This window comes from Thunnus thynnus, chromosome 23 (genome assembly GCF_963924715.1).
Source record: "Thunnus thynnus chromosome 23, fThuThy2.1, whole genome shotgun sequence".
Taxonomy (NCBI): Eukaryota; Metazoa; Chordata; class Actinopteri; order Scombriformes; family Scombridae; genus Thunnus; species Thunnus thynnus.
The window spans coordinates 26,276,598-26,299,870 of NC_089539.1; the positions used below are offsets into that span (position 1 = coordinate 26,276,598).

At 40.7% G+C, this 23,273-nt stretch overlaps 1 protein-coding gene across 3 annotated transcripts in view; it reads left to right on the forward strand.

Annotated features, from left to right (window-relative positions):
• cped1 (cadherin-like and PC-esterase domain containing 1) overlaps positions 1-23,273 on the forward strand; it is a 47,011-nt gene that overhangs the window by 2,798 nt on the left and 20,940 nt on the right. For all 3 annotated transcript variants that reach the window (XR_010925767.1, XM_067581995.1, XM_067581994.1), the window contains exons 2-14: positions 6,934-7,096; positions 11,316-11,410; positions 11,541-11,619; positions 14,078-14,162; positions 14,309-14,456; positions 15,056-15,186; positions 15,909-15,981; positions 16,756-16,896; positions 18,452-18,556; positions 20,989-21,098; positions 21,190-21,254; positions 21,388-21,574; positions 21,649-21,817. Coding sequence is in view for 2 of the 3 variants with exons in the window: in XM_067581995.1 (XP_067438096.1) it covers positions 6,934-7,096; positions 11,316-11,410; positions 11,541-11,619; positions 14,078-14,162; positions 14,309-14,456; positions 15,056-15,186; positions 15,909-15,981; positions 16,756-16,896; positions 18,452-18,556; positions 20,989-21,098; positions 21,190-21,254; positions 21,388-21,574; positions 21,649-21,817 (1,551 nt within the window). In the remaining variant the exon portion in view is untranslated. The remainder of the gene's footprint in view (positions 1-6,933; positions 7,097-11,315; positions 11,411-11,540; positions 11,620-14,077; positions 14,163-14,308; positions 14,457-15,055; positions 15,187-15,908; positions 15,982-16,755; positions 16,897-18,451; positions 18,557-20,988; positions 21,099-21,189; positions 21,255-21,387; positions 21,575-21,648; positions 21,818-23,273) is intronic.

Sequence of the window (23,273 nt, forward strand, 5' to 3'; positions counted from 1 at the left end):
TTTTTAGATTATGAGAGGATCAGCGGCGGCTCAGCGGCGGCCTGCACGAGGTGTTGTTTTACCGCTCCTGTGACCTGACTGACAGCTGCAACAACCAATCGGATTCAGACATGCTGACTATGCATGCTGAGTATTTTAAGTGGCTCCTGGTGCTTCGTGTCTCCTGATATAAATATTAGTGCCACACACACACACACACACACACACACACACATAAACACACACACACACACAGGAGGTTGTTTATTAGTGTGAATAATGAAAGAATTCTTTATTTATTCTTCTTCTACTTTCAGTTACAGAAACCATTCAGATATGAAAACATTCAGCTGCAACAACTCAACATTTATTCTGTTACTTTTCTTCTTTCTATCGTATTCCAGTGATTTTATATAATCACTGGAAGTATTGAAATGTATGATGGGAAGTTTATGGGAGGTGCTGCAGTGTTCATGCTTGATGTTCAGGAGACATTAAAACATGAGACCAACAGCGCCATGACCTGGCCACGAACCCTGCAGCCAATCACAACAATATTTGAACAGGATGTAGCTTGGATGAAGCCGATTGGACTGATATAGGCCACGCCCACCATTTTGGATTTTTAGATAAACATGTTTTTTGCTTCTGTCGGCAGATATTTCATCTAATCTTCACCAAACTTGGTACAAACCATACTTATAGTTTGTTTTTAGGCATCACTTTTACCATTTGTCTGTAATTGGTATCATCAGATTAGATTAAACTTTATTAAAAAATGTTGTCAACAATGTCGGCATGGACTGCTCTCTCACTGGTTTTTTTAGCACTGCAAGTAACTAATTGATTATCTTTATCATCTGCTGATTATTTTTTCAGTTAATCAATGAATCGCTTCAGTTTGAAACTCAAGGATATTCATGTACGACACAGAAAACCATCAAATCTTCACATTTTAGTCATTTTTCCTGAAAAAAAATGACTAAACTGATTATTTGATTAGCTAAGTGGCTGCAGCTGTTCTTCTCTCAGACTGCAGCAGCTTGTTTCAAACTGTTTTATTGAAGCTTGTTGTTGTTCAGTCAGCTGTTCAGCTGTCTGGTTTCTACCAGCTGTAAATCAATCAGACTGATCAGATCCTCAAAAACTTCCTCGTCGGTTCATCATCCAGCCTGCAGAGGATCATAAAAACATTTTCAGTTCTTTCTGTCATCACCTGCTGATCTTCTTCATGAGTTTATTTACAGAGACAATAATAAATGTTTACAGCTTAACAACATGCTGATGATGAGATGATCTTCAGGTAGAGTTACACTGATGTCAGCACGTTTCATACATGATCAGACGTATGATATGTAGAGCTTATTAAACAGAGACTGTGATCTTTCTCTGACCTTAACCGAGTCTGAACACAACCACAAACACTCTCAGGCCAAGTCAGTTTTATTTATATAGCAGACAGACAGACACCAGAAGTTATCTCAGGGCTGTTTCCACATAGAGCAGGTCTGGACTGAACTCTTTAATCTACAGAGACCCAATGTTCCTCCATCAGCAGCAGGAAAACCTCCTCTTTAACAAGAAGAAACCTCCAGCAGAACCAGACTCTAGGTGGCGCCGTCTGCCTCGACGGGTTGGGAGACACAGACAATCACAGCAACAACAATAATAATAGAAACATGACTAATAATAATAATAATATCATGGGCGTCCCCACAGCAACGGTCCATGGAAGCACGCCGTCCATAACAAGGATAACTAAGTTAGTAACAAGCATTACTGGTACATGAATGCATATAGATGGAGAGGAGGAGGAGGAGAGAGGAGCTCAGTGCATCATGGGAAGTCCCCCGGCGGTCTAGGCCTATAGCAGCATAACTAAGGGCTGATCAGCCTTAACTATAAGCTTTATTAAAATAGTTTAGCACTTTAAGATACGATGGTGTCTGATCATTTCATACTGCTGCAGTTCCTTCTAGCAGATATTTTGGTGGAAAAACAACAACTAGGTATTTTGTCTTATTTTGTCAGTATCCATATTTTTGCAACTTAAATACATCAATTAACAACATTTTCTCATCATGCGGGAGAGAAAACGTGACTCAGCAGCGTTACGTTTCTAACAAAACATATCTGCTGTTGCAGTTTAGTCAAATATGAAGGTAATTCCTGGGAGACATGAATCAGGTTTCCATTCAAATGTCGCACGAAGAAATTTAATGAAATCGATAAAATGACTGTTTAGTGAATATTTATATATAACAGTTGGTGCTGATTCTGCTGTCGACTGCAGTAAAGCAGAAACAGAAGAAGAAGCAATGAACAGAGAGACAGTCAGAGCTGAAGCCATGGAAACGTGACATCACATCCTGTTTTGTGTCAGTTACACAGACACGTACTGAACGCCGCCCAGAGAAACGTCTGCCGCCATGTTTTGGTCTCTCCAGCGAGGCAGGAAGCTTCAGAGACGTTTAAGTCACATGTTTTCCTGCATGACATCATTTATCCACTAAATCTGTTTCATTCTGCTTTTATCCAAACGTCAACTTTCACACCAAAGCCAAGCAGAAAAACTTTTTATGTGATATTTTGACTTTTTTCCAGCTTTTCCACTCACGTTTATTTTTATGCACAAACTAAAACAAAAGCATAGAAAAGGTGGAAGGAACCTGCTGCTGGTTCAGGAAAACATCACAGTTTGGGTTAAAAGAAGACCTTCGTCGTCATGGTTACAACAATGATGTTAGGGGACGATCGTGGTCGTAAACAGGAAGTGAACAGTTAAACTGATGTTTTGTGGCTCTGTAATAACATCACCTGACTTCCTGCTTTGCTCCATCATCATTACTGCGACCACCAGAGGGCGCCGTCACTGTGTAGATTTTGATGTTTTGGTGCTGAAATGACTGATTCTGTTGGTTTTTCTCTGGACAGACTCCACCTGCCCGATGTCAGCCGACAGCTCACTGACAGGTCATGTGATCAGTGTGTTCCAGGTCATGTGATCAGTGTGTTATGTGTTGGATGTGTGTGTGATGACTCGGTTCATCAGTCTGTGGTATGAGAGCTCGTTATTCTGTGTTTGTGGACAGAGTTCAGCTTCCTGCTGCTGTCACAGTTCCTACTCTGCACACGGACCCTGAACGCATCGACACTCCCTCCGTCTAAACTTCATCTGAAGATAAATGAAGCTTCATCAGTCTCAGTCGGTTTATTCACACTGACGTCCTCGTCAGCCGGCCGTGATGTGATCCAGTTCTTCAGACATTTTCTCTCAGCTTCTCTTCTGCTGAGCTGCAAACACTGTATTTATGTGTTTCAGCTGCGAGTCGCTGCTTTCAGGATCTCACATTTACTTCTCGTCTGTCTCAGAAACACAGCAGATAAACTCAGACTGAACATGTTCACACAGAGGCTGGAAAAGATCCGACAAGACCAGCTGAAGACCAAAACTCTCAAAATATTAGAGTCTAAAAACACAGAAACACAAAAATACTCCAGATATCAAATCTGCAAAGAAAAAATCCCTTCAAAGTTTTGTCTGAGCGTCTTTAGTAGTAAAAGCTGGACAACATCAGCAGACTGACGTCGGCTCTGCCTGAAAAAGTTAAAACCAGGTTCAACTTTTGCCACAAAGCAACGTGATGTCACCCGGCCAGTCGGCCAATCACGTACATGCAAACGCAGATTCCTGGTGGACGACTTTGCAACGTGAACACTGTGTTTGAATGAAAGATAAAACAGTTGCTGCTGTGAAATCTTTCTTGTTGTAAAGTCTGGATAAATGGCGTCAGGATCCTGCTAAGACGGGACCGAGATTATGAGCTCGCATGCAAACGACATGCCGGCGGCGTCGACAGAGAGGTCCAGCGTGACATCAGAGCTGCCAAACTGAAAACTGAAATAAAGACAAAGTGGAGCAAACATTTAAAGAACATGGCAGCAGCCGAGCATCGCTCCGTCATCACCTCAGTTCATTCTACAGCAGAACCGAGACAGACAGATAGATGCAATCATCTCCAAACCGTCTCCAAGCCGGCAGCGTGGTCCTCCAGCTCTGGAGACACTTCACAGTTATTCCCGCACAGAAGAAGACCACTATCAGGCCCTAAACGACCGCAGGCCTGTGGCCCTCACCTCTGTTGTGATGAAGAATATGGAGAGGCTCATCGAAAACCATCAAGGCAACAGACTCACAGATGGATCCGCTCCAGTTTGCATATGACGCAGGCAGAGGAGTGTTCATCATTCACCCGACACCCTGCAGCCACACGGTCCTGCTGCTTCCACCTAGATGAACCTTCTCCCCCCTACAACCTCTCAGCCCTGCTCCTCATCCTCTACACTGATGACTGCAGGTCCACCAGACACAGTCCTCCTCACAGCACCTCAGCTCAGCTCTTCATCAGTTTGTGGAGTGACGTCTCCCGCCTGGAGCTGAATGTGAACAAGACCGAGGAGCCGGTAGTGACCTTCTCCAACAGACCGGCTGCCGCAGTCATCACCACAATCCACAGGAAGCCCGTAGAGATTGTTGAGGAGTATAAATACCTGGACATGAAGGAGATCCTCACAACGTTTTACTGCTCCTTCACTGAGAGCGTCACAACATTCTCCTTCACCTGCTGGTTCCAGTCAAAGACTCCCTACGAGACCAGCAGGTCAGCTGGCAGGACCCTCCAGGACCCTCCAGGACCCCCCACTGGTCCCCTCAGGACGCCAGCGTCACTGCCCAGGCTGCAGGACACAGAGGTGACCTTTAACCCCAAGACTGTTCAGCTCCTCAACTCTCAGCCACCCATCAACACACTGTGTTATACTTTCATTGCACTAATATTATCACCATTATTATCATCATGTGTGCAGCTTATTTCTGCTTCTTCCTGCATCGTGTTACTTGTTGACTATAAGTTTCCCTTCAGGGACAAATAAAGTGAACAAACACTCTTCTGTTGACACACCAGAGTTCAGTTTGATTATAAGGAAGAAATGAAGTTTGCAGATCTGCTGGTGGGTAAAAAAGTTCACTATAAATGTGTGTTTGTGATCTTCAGCAGTTTGTAGAATAAAACCAGTCTTTGTGTTCGTCTGTGTTCGTCTGGGACTCGCTGAGTTTTCTGACTGAGAGAAGAAACAAAGACTGAAGTCAGAAAAACAGAAAGTCTGCCAACAATCTGCAGCTCTGAGCTGAATAACAGACAGAAACTAAATATAACAAGAAGAACTGAACGACAAGTAAAGTTGAGTTCAGATAAATTCTTCTTCGGTTTGTTTTTACTGCAGTTTGACTTTCTTCTTCTGTGGTTTTAAACAAGCTGCAGTCTTTAACAGACTGACCCAGTTTCATGTTTCATGTCTCCTGTCAGCAGTTTCTTTAAAGGGTCAGTTCACTCAAACCTTAAACAGTCATAAACAGTTTAAACATAATTCAGACGTCACCTGTGATAAACATGTTCAGTGTTTACATGTTTACATGTTTATTACATCTAACAAAGACAAACACAAACATCCAGCTGTAAACATCAGTTAACTTCACACCACTGAGATATAATAACTATAACTAATATAATGAATATGAATCAAATCTACAGGAAACAAATGAGTTTTAATGATTTAAAGTGTTTTTAGAACTCTGCTGAGACATATTAATAAAACATGAGGTTCATAACTTATTATCATTATATATATATTATTATATTAAAGCTATAATATGTAATTATTCCACATTAAAATGTCTAAAAACAACTAGACCTGTGTTATATATGTTGTTGTGTATTTTCAAACTCAGAGAAATCTGTAATTTAATCAAAGTAACGGACCGTTTCATTTGGTTGCCTGTCGATGACGTCATACCTCCTCTACCAAAGAGTAAACACGCACCAGATGCATACGGCGGCGCTGTGTTTGTCCGCTACAATGGCGTCTACCAAAGAGTAACTTACACACATACAAGATAATACATCAGCGCTGTGGTTGTTCCACACAAACTGTTATAAATGGACTTTTATTCAGTTTTAAGACACATTTTCATGATAAATTTAGGTGGTTTTTAACTATATCTTTTAGCCTGAAGAAGGATTTTAGTCATTGGACGTCTGGATCTTAAGTTATCAGAGAAATAAACTGGACAAACGTTAGCAGCAGCTCGGCTAACAGCCCCTCCAGGAAGTCCGGTGGTCACCAAACATCGTCGGAGAAATATTGATTTTTTTTGGGTGAAACAGCTTTAATTAATATTTTAATGATTTTAATCTCCGGGTCCGTTTGTTCTGGAGAGGAGGAGACCTCTGCGGGTAAAAACATCCTGAATAATGAACACTGGAGTAATCCTATCCCGCTGAAGCTGGTTATTTAACAACGAAGACAACAACTCCCATGATCCCTTGCTGCTTCACACCGTCATCACACTCCGTCTGTTATTGTTTTGATTGAGACGCCTAGCGGCTGAAATTACATGTTGTGCATTTAAACATTTTGTTCCGTTTCAACATGGTTCCTGTGATACACACTTTGTGTTTTGATTTAGAGCTGCAACGATTGGTCGATTGATTAGTTACCAATTATTAAATTAACCAACGTGAGTCATTTTCTAAGAATAAAAAGTCCAGATTCTCTGATTCAGCCTCTTAAATGTGAATATTTTCTGGTTTCTTTAGTCTTTATGACAGTAAACTGAATATATTTGTGGACAGAACAAAACCTTTCAGGACGTCGTCTTTGACTTTGAGAAACATTGATCAGCATTTCATTTATGACAAACAATTAATGGAGAAAATAAACAAATAATTGTTAGTTGCAGCTTTAAATTGATTTATTGACCAAACTGAAACTAGAGAAACACTGAACAATAAAATACTAATAATGTAAACATCAGTTTATTGCAGTAAAATGTTCTAGATGATTGATTATCAGTTCTGATGAACATTATTGATGACAGGATGTTTGTCTCCTCAGATCCAGTCGTGGTCTCGGCGGCGGCGGGTCGTGGTTCTGACGGGTCGGCACGTCGTCAGCGACACCGAGGTCCAGCTGTACCAGAGAGTCCTGCAGCAGCTGGACTACGAGGTCCAGATGTCCAGATACGCAGAGACCAGCAGCTTCCTGCGAACAAACCACGGTAACAAACAGCAGAAGAAGAAGGAGGAGGAGGTCAGGAGGTCAACGTGGAGGCTGAAACATCACAACACTCTGAAAGATAAATGTTTGACCAGATGTTGCCTCACTGACATGTGACCAGCAGTTACACATCTGGTATCTTTCATTAAACCACTGAGTCATGTCAACAATCACAAACATAATGAAGCTGAAGCTGCAAATACATAAAACATATAAACACATAAACACACATAAACACACACATAAATACACACATATACACACACATATAAACACACATAAACACACACATAAACACATATACACACACATAAACACATATACACACATATACACACATATACACACATATAAACACACATAAACACATAAACACACATATACACACATATACACACATATACACACATATACACATATACACACATATACACATATACACACATATACACACATATATACACGCATATACATGCATATACACACATATACACACATATACACACATATATACACACATAAACACACATATACACACATATATACACACATATATACACGCATATACATGCATATACACACATATACACACATATACACACATATACACACACATAAACACATATACACACATATATACACATAAACACACACATACACACACATATACACACACATAAACACACATACACACATACACACACATACACACACATATTCACATATACACACACATATACACACATACAGACATACACACATATACACACACATATTCACATATACACACACATAAACACACATACACACATACACACACATACACACACATATTCACATATACACACACATATACACACATATACACACACATACACACACATATTCACATATACACACATATACACACACATATACACACATACAGACATACACACATATACACACACATATTCACATATACACACACATATACACACATATACACACACATAAACACACATACACACATACACACACATACACACACATATGCACACATACAGACATACACACATATACACACATACACACATATTCACATATACACACATACAGACATATACACACATATACACATACACACATATACACATATACACACATATACACACATATACACACATATACACACATATACACACATATACACATACACACATATACACATATACACACATATACACACATATACACATATACACACATATACACACATATACACATATACACACATATACACATATACACACATATACACATATACACACATATACACACATATACACATATACACACATATACACATACACACATATACACACATATACACACATATACACACATATACACATACACACATATACACATATATACACACATATAAACACACACATATGCACACATATACACATATACACACATATAAACACACAGAGAATATCTCCACTAACATAAATATTTACACACATGTCATATATATAAACACAGTGTGTAAACAGACGCTTCAAACACACTGACGAGGTGTTTTAATGACCAACAGGAAATACTCTACTGTGTGTGTGTGCGCGTGTGTGTGCGTGTGTGTGTGCGTGTGTGTGTGTGTGTGCATGTGTGTGTGTGCGTGTGCGTGTCTGTGTGTGCGCGTGTGTGTGTGCTGCAGGGTGGAGATTTCCTCTGAGAGCAGCCGAGGAAGAAAACGGAAAAACTCATTTTGAAGCTGTAGAAAGTTTACAGATTATAGGCCTTAAAGAGACAGGAGCTGTTTCAGACAGAGGCTGAACTGAGGGGCTGCATAAAGGACCAGTAGAAGATAAATAAGGAGTTTTTAACTGGAAATCATGCAAAGATATTCCAGTAGAGCCCCAGAATATAAATATAAATATAGAGCTGGAACTGTCCTCTGGCTGTGTGTCGGGTGATTGACAGCTGTATCTGCCTGTCCTGAGCAGGTAAACAGATGAAGGCAGGCAGAGTTTTACAGCTTCATAAATCACAGAGAGGAAGAACAGCTGCTCATCAGAGAGAACAGGGAACATCCAGGAATTAGACTGAACCAGGAGCTGCTTTCATTCATCTAGTTTATACGAGTCTACGTATAGATTCAGACAGTATATCTGCTGTACAACTGTGTGTATTTATACTGTTTATACACACTGTGTGTCGGAGCCTCAGCCAAAGAACACACCCGAACATTTCCTGTGAATCCACAATCACTACCACATGTTACCACACACACACACACACGCACGCACGCACGCACGCACGCACGCACGCACGCACACACACACGCACGCACGCACGCACGCACGCACGCACGCACGCACGCGCGCGCGCGCACGCACGCACGCACGCACGCACGCACGCACACACACACACACACACACACACACACACACACACACACCCTCCTGCTTCCTGTTTAAACGTTCAGATCCTCTCAGCTTTAAAAACAAACCTCACATGTTCAGACGAGAAGCAGCACAGAAACTCAACATTTCCTTTGTTTTTTACTCTCGTTTTGTTTCTCAGACAAACTGTAACTGTTTATTTTAACAAGTAAAATCTCCCTAAAAACCTTTAAAAGTTCCAAAAAACACAAAAGTCAAGTTTCATAAATAAAAACAGTCTGTTTTTGAACGAAGGTGTAAATTTGGAGATTGATCCCAGATTTGGGGTAAATTAGTAAATAAATTAAATTACATATTAAGATATATTCAGGTTTGTTTTTAATGTTTTATCTGCATGATTTGAAGAGTTTTAAAGAGGTAAAAAATTCCTGTAAAACTCCTTTAAATTGCACAACAGCTGAAACTAAAAACTGAACGCTGCTTCTCCAGGTTTAGTTTGGACTCTGGGGACAGAAAGCAGACCTGATCCAGACCTGATCCAGACCTGATCCAGATCACCTGAGAGGTCTGGATGGTTCAGAAACCATTCAGTACTTTATAAACCAACAGCAGTATCTTTGACAGACAGGAAGTCAGTGTAAAGATCTGAGAACTGGACTGATATGATCCACTTTCTTGGTCTTAGTGACTCGAGCAGCAGCGTCTGGATCAGCTGCAGCTGTCTGATGGATTGTTTAGGGAGACCTGTGAAGACAGCGTTACAGTAGTCGAGTCTACTGAAGATAAATGCAGGACCAGTTTCTCCAAATCCTGCTGAGACATAAATCCTTTAATCCTTGATGTATTCTTCAGGTGATAGTCGGCTGTAACTTTGTAACTGTCTTAATGTGGATGTTGAAGTTCAGGTCCATGACGACGCCAAGATTTCTGGTTTTTAACATTATCGATTGAAGCTGAGTGCTGACTTTTAAACGTTCTCCAAAAACAATGACTTCAGTTTTATCTGAAGTAAAATTCTGGTAAAAATAGAAAGTTCTGTCACATCCAATCATTGGTTTGTTCAGTGCTTGTACTGGACCAGAGTCCCTTGATGATACGGTTACGTAAATGTGTGTGTCATCTGCATAACTGTGGTAACATATTTTATTGTTTTCCATAATCTGAGCCAGTGGGAGCATTTAGATGTTGAACAGAAGAGGCCCCAGAATGGAGCCTTGGGGCAAATTAGTAATAATTTGTGTAATTAATGGAAGTAATTAATGGGTTATTATATATTAAAGGGTTTTCATTGGGTTATGTTTACAGTTTGAGAGGTTAAATCTCTTAAAACACCAGAAAGCAATTCTTTAATTTTCACCTCTGTTGAAACATTACTTACAGAGATAATCCATTAAAATAAAACATAAACCTACAAACTTTAATTACATCAGTAAAGGTGAAAGTTCAGAGTTTGACCACAGATTTACTTTATGGATTAAAGATTAAAAAAAAACTCAAAATTAGCTCAACAACGTGAAAGCATCCCTGAATTTCCACCTTTATTAAAAAATGAAGGCCTTTTAAAACATTAAGACTTTTTAGCCCTGAAAAGACCTTAAAGTGTGCAGATAATCATTTAAAACCTCTTAATATATTATAAACCGTCAATCGTCACCTTAAAGTCAAATTCATTTAATTGAAGGATGAATTATTGGGAATTTAAGGTAAAATTTTAAGGGATTCAGATGTTTAATCAGATCATTTATAAATAAATTTCAACCAATCAGGATCAGTCAGAGCGTCTCTAGCGTCCTCTTAGGTGTGACTTCCTGTCTGTTTCCATGGTTACAGGTGTGAGTGGGTGGAGCCTGCTGCTGTGTCTGAGCAGCTCGGAGAGAAGCTGTCTGAGGAGAGTCTCCTTCTCTCACCTGCAGCATCAGCAGAGGGTGAGACACCTGCACAGCTGCTGCAGCCAATCACAGACTGACTGAGGGTCACCTGAGCTCACCTGTGTGTGTGTGTGTGTGTGTGTGTGTGTGTGTATGTGTGTGTGTGTGTGTGTGTGTGTGTCCTCAGGTGAACTTGTTACCTGGTCTGATGGAGGCCTTCTCTGATGCAGGTTCTGGTCTCTGTCAACTCTTCACTCACCTGTCAGGTGAGTCTGAATGTTTCCAGCATATTATTAGAGCTCTAATCTTCTTCTTCTTCTTCTTCTTCTTCTTCTTCTTCTTCTTCTTCTTCTTCTACACTTAAGTGTTCAAGCAGCAAAAACCATGACAGCAAAAGTCACCAAAATTGGCAGGTGGGTTGCAAATTCCAGCCAATACTGAGGCACATAAAATGACACTTACTGACGTCAAGGTGGCTGTAATAATCATCTTCATTATCTTGAACGGTTTACAGTCAAAACTCTTTCATCATTTTAATCTCTCAATTCATATTAATGCATCTTCCCTCCGATGGTCTAAAAATGTCAACTTTTGCAATTTTTCGCAATCTGGTTGGACCTCGATCATTGCTGCTTGCAGATATATTTTATCATCATTAGGGACCGAGCCCAAAGGGCAGAGGACTACTGTAAAACAATAGTCCCTACCTAAAGACGAGGACTCTGTTGTTTTTCATGTGTTTGTTTGTTTCTTTCTTTCTTTATTATTATGGGACATCAGACTTAAATTTGACCCCCTAAACATGCTCAAAAATTCACCAAATTTGGCACACACATCAGGTCTGGTGAAAAATTTGATAATATGTAAAAATAAACCCCCAAAGTGCCAAAATGTGCTCTCTAGCGCCACCTATGTAACTAAAATGGCCGCTACGGCCTGTAGGAATGTCGTAGAGAGATCAAACCAAAACTCAATTATTTGTCTCATCAAGACCTACAAATCATACACTGACACCCCTGACCTAAATCCAACAGGAAGTCCACAATCGGACTTTCAAAATAAGACTTTGCCCCAACTTTGGCCCCCGAACAAACGCTATCTCCTCCGAGGGCGTTAATGGTATCGGCCTCAAACTTTAATACCTGACTTATGACACTGTGCTGAAAAAAAGTTGTTAAAAACTTTGTAATAACTCGAACGGTTTAGATTTAATAAGCCCTGAAAGTTGCAGTGCCACATCACCCTTACAATGTAAACCAATGGGGAGGCAATCTATGGGCATGAACTTTGTGTCAAACAGAGGCTTCTGACATCTAAACTATAAGTCTGACCACTTTCAAACCTGTATCAATGGATTCGCCATGAAATTTCCTACTAAAATATGCTTTTTAATGTAAGATTTGGCCAAATTCATGGGATTTATGAGGAGATTTCACAAGAAGCGTACTCTAAAATCCTCCTCTCCAACTGCTCCTGGTGATGTCACTCCCTCAGTGCTGTGAAACATTCCGCAATACACACTCATTATAAAATCACAGGAGGAGCAAGAAAAGACTTTAAAACTCACACTCTATTATCTCAAAAACAATAAAAGAGAGAAAAAACATGTAAATTCAAGATTTGTAGGTCAAAGTCTCGTGACTCATTTAAAGTTAAAATGAAGTTTGTATCTAAAACTATGTGGAAGCAGTAAATGTTCAAATTTATTTTTCTGTGTCCAGCTGCAGTTACTTATTGTCTCTACACACCTGACAGTACACATGTCAATCAAACTTTGACCAGGTCATGTGGGTTAAAAGTCTTTTTCCTTTTCTAAAAATAGACTTGATGAAAATTAGAAAAAATAATTTGTTTTACACACAAACTCATCAAGAGTTTTCAATTTACTAATTGAAATTCAAGTGAATGGGCCCAAAACTTGCATGATTTTGATGACACATGTGTGAGCAAGAGACATGTCTCACCCTGCAGAAAATTCTCATCCTGTCAATTGATCTTTCAAAATAAAAGCACACCACACTTGTAAGAAATATCCCTTATTTTTAAAAAGTAAAATGATCTGATCCCGACGGACCAGAGTGCGAGGTCCTGACCAACGCTGCTTGCAGCTTTAATTATTATTTTTATTATTATTATTGTCTTTTAAAAATCTATTTTATTATTATTATATTTTCATATTTTTTATCTCTCGTTTGCTTTAGTCTCAAATTGTTTTAGTGTCTACATTTGTTCTGTCTTATTATTGTCTTGAGTTGAGCTACACTCACCTTTATGAAACCTATGAAAGCTGTACTAATAAAGTTTGGTTTATAGATTTAAAGACAACAACAGTTCAGCCGCCTGATTCACTCGTTTTTCTCTTGTTTGCACAATCTGAGAAACCTGCAACAGATTTCAGAAACAAGACTTTAAGATGTAGACGACTCATCTTTTCATATTTTCTCATATTTTCATTTTATTAATAAAGTTTCTTTAATAGAAATAAATTAAGATAATTAGAGAACAAACATCCACTTCATGTTGGATTAGTTGGATCAATAAACAGATCATATTATTGCATTAGAGGCAAAAAGCAAATACTAAATACATTCATACATATATGTACACATGAATATATATAAAATATAAAATATAAATATATATATATATATAAACAAGATGAAAGTTTACACTGAACACATGAATCAGCTCATCAGTCAGATGTCACATGTTTCTGTCTGTCAGGATCTGAATTACCCATGAGGCCACACGCCTGTGGATCGACCAATCACAAGCTAGAGTTTCCTCACGAGTCAACGGGATCCAACAGGTGTGTGTCAGTTGTGTGTCAGTTGTGTATCAAGTGTGTATCGGGTGTGTATCAAGTGTGTATCAGGTGTGTATCGGGTGTGTATCAGGTGTGTATCGGGTGTGAATTGTCACCTATCAGATCGTTGTTTTACTTCACTCTGACAGTCAGTCACCTGTCGGAGCCCCGCCTCTTGGCCTGGTTGCCATGGTGAATGTTTACGTTCTGGTGACCTCACTGAGACCGCTGACTTCCTTCCTGCATGACATCAGCGTAGTGACGACCAATCAGGAGCAGAGGGGCCGGCCCGCTCAGGTAACCCACCTGTCCATCATCTCAAATCTTTGTTTTTAATATATTTTCTCCACATTCTGTATGTTATTATTGATGTTTCTTATTTGTTAATGTGTGATGCTGCCCCCTGCTGGTTAACCTCTCCCGTCTGTGTGATGCTGCCCCCTGCTGGTTAACCCTGTCCTGTCTATGTGATGCTGCCCCCTGCTGATTAACCCTCTCCCGTCTGTGTCATGCTGCCCCCTGCTGGTTAACCTCTCCCGTCTGTGTGATGCTGCCCCCTGCTGGTTAACCTCTCCCGTCTGTGTGATGCTGCCCCCTGCTGGTTAACCCTCTCCCGTCTGTGTGATGCTGCCTCCTGCTGGTTAACCTCTCGTGTCTGTGTGATGCTGCCCCCTGCTGGTTAACCCTCTCCCGTCTGTGTGATGCCGTCCCCTGCTGGTTAACCCTCTCCTGTCTGTGTGATGCTGCCCCCTGCTGGTTAACCCTCTCCTGTCTGTGTGATGCTGCCCCCTGCTGGTTAACCCTCTCGTGTCTGTGTGATGCTGCCTCCTGCTGGTTAACCTCTCCCGTCTGTGTGATGCTGCCTCCTGCTGGTTAACCCTCTACTCTCCTCTCAGCTCAGGAACTTCCTTCTGCACCAGCTTGGACAAACAGCCTCCCATGATGCTTTGGGGCAGGTGAAGCAGGCAATAGGTGAGGTGCTGCAAGCTGCAGCGTCAACCAATCAGAGGGAGGAAACGCTGAACAGGTAAAAATCCCTGAACAGACTCTTCATGTCTGACTGAATCATAAAAACATAATTCTGAAAGAATATTTTAACCTGTTCCCAACGGAAATACTTTTAAAATATAAGTACATTATAGTATAAATATTTCCAAAGTATAGGTATACTAGTATATAATAGCAGTTATAGTATATTAGTATAAATGTTTCTAAAGTTTGAATATAGAATTAAGTGTCTGTATGCTGAAACAAGACTGAATGTTACAGTTTCTGCCTGTTTTTAAACTCACTCTGCTGAATTTTAATCACTCTCAAACATCCTTATATTTAATTTTTTCTGTGTTTTCTGTCTCTTTTTAAATTTTTTGTTTGTTTGTTTTGTTGTGACTTTTTGTCTTTTTACCTTCTTAAAAAATGTGTTCGAATTAGATTTGTTGTATTAATGAAATGTTGACTAAACGTTTGTGTGGAAAATAATGGAAACAATAAATCAGTTTGTTGCAGTTAAGCAGAAAAAAATGAAACTTGATTTAATGATAAAATAGCTGAATTGATAATGACGCAGAGGTAAACTAACCAGTGTTTATTTATAAAGTCACATCTCTGATTTCCTTTTTGGTTTTCTTCATGATGTCATCATCAGTTACCTGTTCACACCTGAGTCAAACTTTTGTCTTTAAACTCTCTGATCTTTTGATCATCACTAAACTGTGTGCTGATTGATTATTGATTGGTGATGTGTTTCAGGTGTGTGTTGTGTTACCAGCTGCTCACCTTCACTCTGCTGTTCAGCGGCTCTGTCACACCTGTCATCGTCCAGGTGAGACTCACACCTGTTTCTCCAGCACACGGTCACTTTGACCTTCTCAGCTTGTCTAGTTTAAAAGCACAGATAAGATAAATGTGATGTAGCAGAAATATGTTTACCTCGTTCACCATCTTGTGAGCAGCGGTCAGGTAAAGATCACAGGTGTGACTCAACATGCTCACTTCTTCTCTGAACAACAAACTGATGTAAACAGAAATATCTTATTATCCAATTTGTGCATAATTTATTTATTTCTCTTTAATTCCTCCATTTCTTTTTCCACTTTCTTTTTCCATCCTCCTCTTTTCTTTCTTCGTCTCCTCTTTTCCTTCCCTACTCCCTTCTGTCCTCTTTCCTTTCCTTTACCACTTCCTCCTCTCCTTTCCTTCCTCTTTCACTTATCAGCGCCTCTCCTTTCTTAATTTTTCCTTTCCTTCTTCACCTTTCTCAGTCCTTCCCTACCTCTTCCCTTACTTTTCTTTTCCACATTCGTTTTCCTTTCCTACCCCCTTATTTTCTTCATCTCTTTTCCTTCCTCTTCTCATTTCCTTGCCCTACTTTATCCTGTTCTTTTTCACATCGGCCTTTCCTTCCCTGCCTCCTCACATTCTTTCCTTTCCTCATCTTTTCCTGATATTTCCTTCTCCTCTGTTGTCTTTTTTGGTAGATTAACCTCCTCTCTGTCTCTCAGCTGTGAGTGTGTTTCAGGTGAACGTCCAGCAGAGGTCAGCGTGTCCTCAGCTGCTCTCTGATTGGTCAGCAGCTCCTCTCTTTGTCTGTCTTCAGGTGGATACTGATTTAACCTTCTCTGCTCTGAGCGACGACACGTTCGACCGACAGATCACCAAAGACCTGATCCTGGAGGACTCGCTCCACTTCCTGCTGTCCTCAGAGACGCACCTGTCCTCAGAGACAGGCAGGGGACAGGTGAGACTCCTACGCTATAAACATTTTAACCATCCTGACAGAGTTTCAATGTGAAATAAGTGAATCACAACAGCTGATCGTCCAGTTTAGACTCACAATGTTGAATCAGGACAAAATCTTCTTTATAACAAGTTTCAGTTGTTCTTTAAGATTCTTGAAATTTCTACATACATGAACTCATTCTTTTGTTAATTTTGTCACTTTTCCAATTATCAGGATCAGTTATTTCGTCCGATGTGATTGCCAATTAAATACATAAATTTAATACTTTGAATACATTTAAAGTTATATGTCAAAAGTGAATATTCCTCCATATTTGTGCAAGAGGTGTTATTGGGACATAAGTTAAATAAGTCATTTAACAATAAAATAAAACTAATATGTAAAATAATAAATAAACATAACATATATTAAAAGTAGATTTTTATAATCAAAATTAAATGATCAAATAACAACAAACAACAAATTTATTTCCAAGAACTGGAACATGACATCGTCAAGGTGTCTGAGGTAGTCAAATATCTCCTCAGTGGAAAGGTGCCAGGTGTGATGAGACTGGATGAGATCAGAGGTGTGTCATGGCTGAGACACCTCTTCAGTGTCGCATGGAGATCAGGAACCGTGCCTTTGGACTGGCAGACCAGGTTGGTGGTTCCCATTTTCAAAAAAGTGGGACTGGAGGGTTTGGTCCAACTATCAGGGGATCACACTACTCAGCTTCCTGGGAAAAGCTTATGCCAGGATGCTGGAGAGGAGACTCTGGCTGACTGTCGAACCTCAGATTCAGGAGGAACAATGCGGATTCCGTCCTGGCGATGGAACAGTGGACCAGCTAGTCCAGTCTACATGTGCTTTGTGGACTTGGAGAAGCCTTATGACTGTGTCCTTTGGGGCACCTAGTGGGTGGTGCAGCGGGAGTATGGGGTACCATGGCTCAGCCTTGGAGATCGGGTGAGGAGTTCGGACATCCGGGGGGAGCTCGGAGCCAGCTGAGGTGGTTCGAGCACCTGGTTAGGATCCTCCTGGATGCCTCCCTCTGGAGGTGTTCCAGGCTCGTCCAACTGATAGAGCCGGTTAGGGTTATGGGGGCAGACCCAGAACACGCTGGAGGGACTACATATCTCTCGTGGCCTGGAAACACCTTGGGACCCCCCAGGAACAGCTGGACGGTGTTGCCAGGGTGAAGGATGTGACCTGGTCCCAGATAAGCAGCAGAAAATGGATGGATGGAACAAATTTATTTATTCATTTTTACAGAAAAAAAACTGTCAGGAAGACAATTACTTATTTTTTATTTATTTAATATTCATCATAGTTTATGTTTATAATAAATATATTGTGACATGTTTTCCAGTATTTCATTAAATGTGTTTAAACTCTTTTAAAGGGAGGTTTCTTTTAACTTTAAATTTTGACACTAAAATTTTCAACAATAATTACCAATAATCAAAAAAACAGATGAGTCAAGCTGTTGACATGAACAGAAGAATGTGATAAAAGCCACATGAAATGAAAGAATTGTTCCATGTGTTTTCTGTCTCTCTGTCTGTCTCAGTACGGTGGCTGCAGAGGGACACTCGGCGTCTGTCTGTCAGAGGACGAACTTCTTCTTCTGCTTCAGTTTCACCAGCAGATGATGAAGCCTTCAGCTTTTCAGCTGGTAATAAATCCATCCTTTAATATTTTAATAAGATACAGAGAGGCAGGGCTGCAGTCACTTTAGTTATATTTGGTTTGTTTTAATGTTTTTCTCTTACATTTAATTACTCGTTTATTCTTAACTTCCTACATAAAGCTCTGAATTCTGTTTTAAAGAATTCTCCACATTGTCAGGAATAAGATTCTCATGAAAAAAATACTAAATCACCTTTCTTTTATTGAAAATTGACTAAATGTATTTCACTTTTTTGTCACAATGTCGTAAAATAAATCAGAATCATCCTTAAAACCCCATCATGAGTAATTCGTGATTGTAGCTTTATTATTTGAAGCCTCTAGTCTACTGATGTAATACAGAAACTATGGTCCTAAAATTCAGACTAAATTAATGGAATGGATTTTTTGAATGTTAAAATCCAACATCAGGCCCCTGAGATGTGTCGTCTCCTTTTCAAAGGCCGTAAATGTTTTAAACTTTAATGTTTAATAAGAATTAGATTTATTTCTTTGTTGGATCGTGATGTTTTCATTCTGACTCCACCTGTGATCTACACTATATCTGGAAAAATAATGGTGTGTCAGTTCACCTGTTTTGTGGAAACACTGGAAATTCAACAAAAAGTCTGAATCTCTTGAAAGAAAAACAGTTTCCTGCTGTCTGACGTGTAACAGTAGCCGTGTGCATAAAAAGTTTAGTGAGTAAATGATGACATACGTGAACCATGTGACTGAAACATCACTGAAGAGCTGAAAACATCAGATCTGTGTGGAGCGATGAAGAGACTGTAACCATCTTCAAATGAATACATGAAGCTAACAGAAATGTCTTATTTCCATATAAGAAATGTCCTCTTCTTCTACAACGGTTTAATGGCACCGACTGGAGAATTAGCGCCACCTGCTGTTTATCTGCTAATATTCACACAACAGGAGTAGATGGAAACAAACATTCACTACATTTTATGCTGAACATCCTCTTGAAATTTTATTAAAATGAGACACATTTGATTGGAAACTTGTGACATCTGATCACATGACTTTGCATTTACATCTGGCCTTCTTGTTATCTCCGTTCTGCTCACATTGTGATCAAATGTCATTACAGAAAATATCTGGATGATATGATAGTGAAACAAAAATATCCAGGGCCACTCATGATTTGGTGGGTCTTAAACTCATGACCCTAGTATTTGTAAAACTCTTGCTACTCTTATTTTATCTGTAAAACAAACAAACAAAGAAGCACAGATCCTGGCAATATTCCTGAGATGCTAAAAACTAGATCAGACGACTGTGCTAACAAGGAGCTCAAATTTAAAGTTGGATTCAAACACACCTCTGTTTTTACAGGTTTAGTGTTGCTCAGAGATGATGTTTTATCAGAATTTAATTACAGAAAGTTAGCAGATATCCAGTTTCTCTTCAGGTTAAATTGTGACATAGAGCTGTGTATCATCAGCATAAAGACAGATAGAAACATCTCTAAATGATGCGACCAAGCAGCAGGATGTACAATGAAAACAAAAGTGGTCCCAAAGTGGATCCCTGATGTACTCTAAAGTATCTCACAGTCACAACAGAAGCTAAATATTTATAGTTTGGTTACGTGCACGGTTCAACACTGAGTCTTCAGTCTTCAAAACTCTTCACAAAGTTAATACAACAGCAACAAGTATGGAGCAAACTGCGTCACATTCGCATTGTTTGCACACAGCAAAGCATTCAGTGACTACAACCTTCAAATTTCCTCAATACTTTTCTCACTCAAACACAAACAAGCAATAAAACTCTGTGGATTTGCAGCACATTTGACATGTTTACATCCTCACTTCCAAACTCTTCAGTTTATGTTCAAACACTAACATGTATTCATACGGATCAGAACCACACTGAAAAACATCTACATTCAACAACAAAAAACAAGACGTGCTGTCTGAAATAAAGCCCACTGAAAGCTTCCTGCTGCATTTCTATGACTCGTTCCTGTAGATACACTGTAGTACGTTCTATAGAGAGCTACACATCTGACTGTATTTACACTATATACACATTTATACACTATCAACCATTAAACTACATATAAACACAATATACACATTTATACACTATCAACCATTAAACTACATAAACACAATATACACATTTATACACTATCAATCATTAAACTACATATAAACACTATATACACATTTATACACTATCAACCATTAAACTATATAAACACAATAAAACAATGATGTAACTTCACAGACGGTCATAAAAAGATCCTCATGTGCTGCCTGTTGTCAGTGTTTTTATCTCAGTGTGTCTGATTGACACATCAGTTGTTGTGTTTGTTTCAGCTGGAAGGATTTTCTTTTGTGTGTAAAATGAGCTGCTGTGTGAAGCTTTTAGTGTTTTCCCGGTGTGATGATATTTGTTCTCCGTCTGTAGTTGTATCCGAGCGTCTCCTCTTCTTCCTCTTCCTCTGGTCCCCTGAGTGTCTCTGACCTCCTGCTCAGAATCAGCCGTTACCACGAGCTCCAGAGGAACCACAGCAACAGGTGAGACGTGTTCACTTGGTAAAAACGTCTGCAAACATCACATCATTAACAAACTTCTCTCCACATGATGATGTTTGAATGTTTCCTGCAGGAGTGACCGAACAGAGGCTTCGACCAATCAGGAGTCTTCTTCACAGGATGCAGCTGAGGGTAAAGGTGAGACACTTTTGACAACATCTGTCACAATATTCATATCAAAAATATAACCAGCAGTAAATAAACAAACATAAATCAACTAAATGAAATAAGGTCAATGCTGTGAAGCGCTGTGATTGGCTGGTGTCTTCAGGTCAGTGTGTGGACCCCCACCTGAGACAGATCTACACCGACCCCCCCCTCATGCTGACCCCACCCTTCAGCCCCCGGGTGAAGGAGTACCGCGCCGAGGTGACCTTTGACACGGTGACGGTTCGGATCCGACCAGAGCCCGTCAGCTCGGCCTGCAGGGTTCACCTGGACGAGCACCAAGGACCCAGGTGAGACCTTGGACCTCTGACCTCACACCTTTGACCTCTGACATCACAGATTTTTAACGTTTTTGTGTCTTCAGGATGGCGAACGTCCCCGTTGGCCTTGGCAACAGCAGGATCAGCATCCTGGTGACAGACGGTGGCACGCTGGAGCCCGTTGTCATGACGATCTACACGGTGCACATGTACCGTGAGAGCCGGCCCAGCCTGCCAATGTTCGGAGATCATGTGATGTGCAGCTTTCTGCAGGTGCGTGAGCTGTTTTCCTCTTGGCTGCTGAGGTGTGGGGTGGGGCAGGATGTGATGACACGCTCAGGTGGTGAGAGATGCTGATAAAAGGTTTGATCTGTCTACTCTGACGTATCACTGGTAGTGTTGTCTAAATGAGGAGGATGATTGGCTATCGTCTTGGCAACCTCAGAGTTTAATTTGGTCAAATATTTGACGTCTGTCGCCGGTAGACTTTGTGACACCACAGAAGACATATATGACATAATACGACACTATATGATACGAGCTGACACAGCACGATACAAGACCAGACACAAGAAAACGACATGAGACAGCTCTCTGGTTACCTCAGCCGTCCCTCAACATCAGCAGTTCTTCTCTCTCTGACATGTTTCTGCTGTATTTGTGTGTATGTATTAACCCAGTGACTACTGGGGCAGCTGAAGTCCAGGGAAGACTGGATGACAGCAGGAAAGATCCCAGTGGGCAGCTGGTAACCAAACCCACTAGTTTCTAAGGGACACACCCAATACTCACCCCAAAGTTTACAAAGAGAAGACAACCCACAGGACCTCTGGGAGGCGGGGTGAAAGATGGGCCTACGGATCACACAGAAATGACAGGAAAGCACATGGACAATGAGAAGAGATTGCACATATGTGGGTGCAGTAGGGACTACGAATCCACCAGGCAAGAGCGAGGTGTGGAGGGAATCACCAGCAGCAACCTTGCACTGCAACATCACATCAGACAAGAGGGACCAAAGGCCAGGTTGAAAACCACAGTGCAGACAAACCCATTGTTGCTGTGGGAAGGCAGTCAGTTGAGAAGAAAGGCCCTTCAGTGGAAAGTGACCCACCTTGTGAGCACCAAGGAGATGCACCCACCTGTCCTGAAAGACCAGAGCCAAGAAGCACAGAGAAGGAGGCACTCGCTGGGGGGAACAAAATCAAGTGGCCAAAGGTTAGCAAGGCAATAGCGGTAATGGTAAAAACTAGACTCAGATTTCAGGGAGATACTGGAGAGGTCACTGTGAGGGGGTGTGGAGTCTATGCTCACCCTGATTGAGGACATTCTCTACCAGGAGTGTAAAGCCAGGACAGAATAATTACCACCAAGAAAACCACTGTGCCAAGACAAAAAGGGAAGTGAGAAAGAGAGATCGAGCATCTGGTGCAACGACAACGACAACTCTGAAAGAACTGGAGGAGGGCAACACCAAGTGAGAGAGAAGGCCTAAAAGTGCTATGGGAGGAGATCAGGCAGAGGCTAACAAGCCTGCAGAGTGCTGAGTGCATCCAAAAGCCCAGGAAGTGGAAGGAGAAGGAACAAGCCAAATTCTGCAAGAACCCCTTCAAGTATGCCAGGCAGCTGCTGCAGGAAGCAAAGAATGGGAGGCTGGAGATCACCAGAGAGGAGCTGTAAGAGCACACCAGGAGGCAGTACAGTGACCCAGCGAGGAATGAGCCTTTAG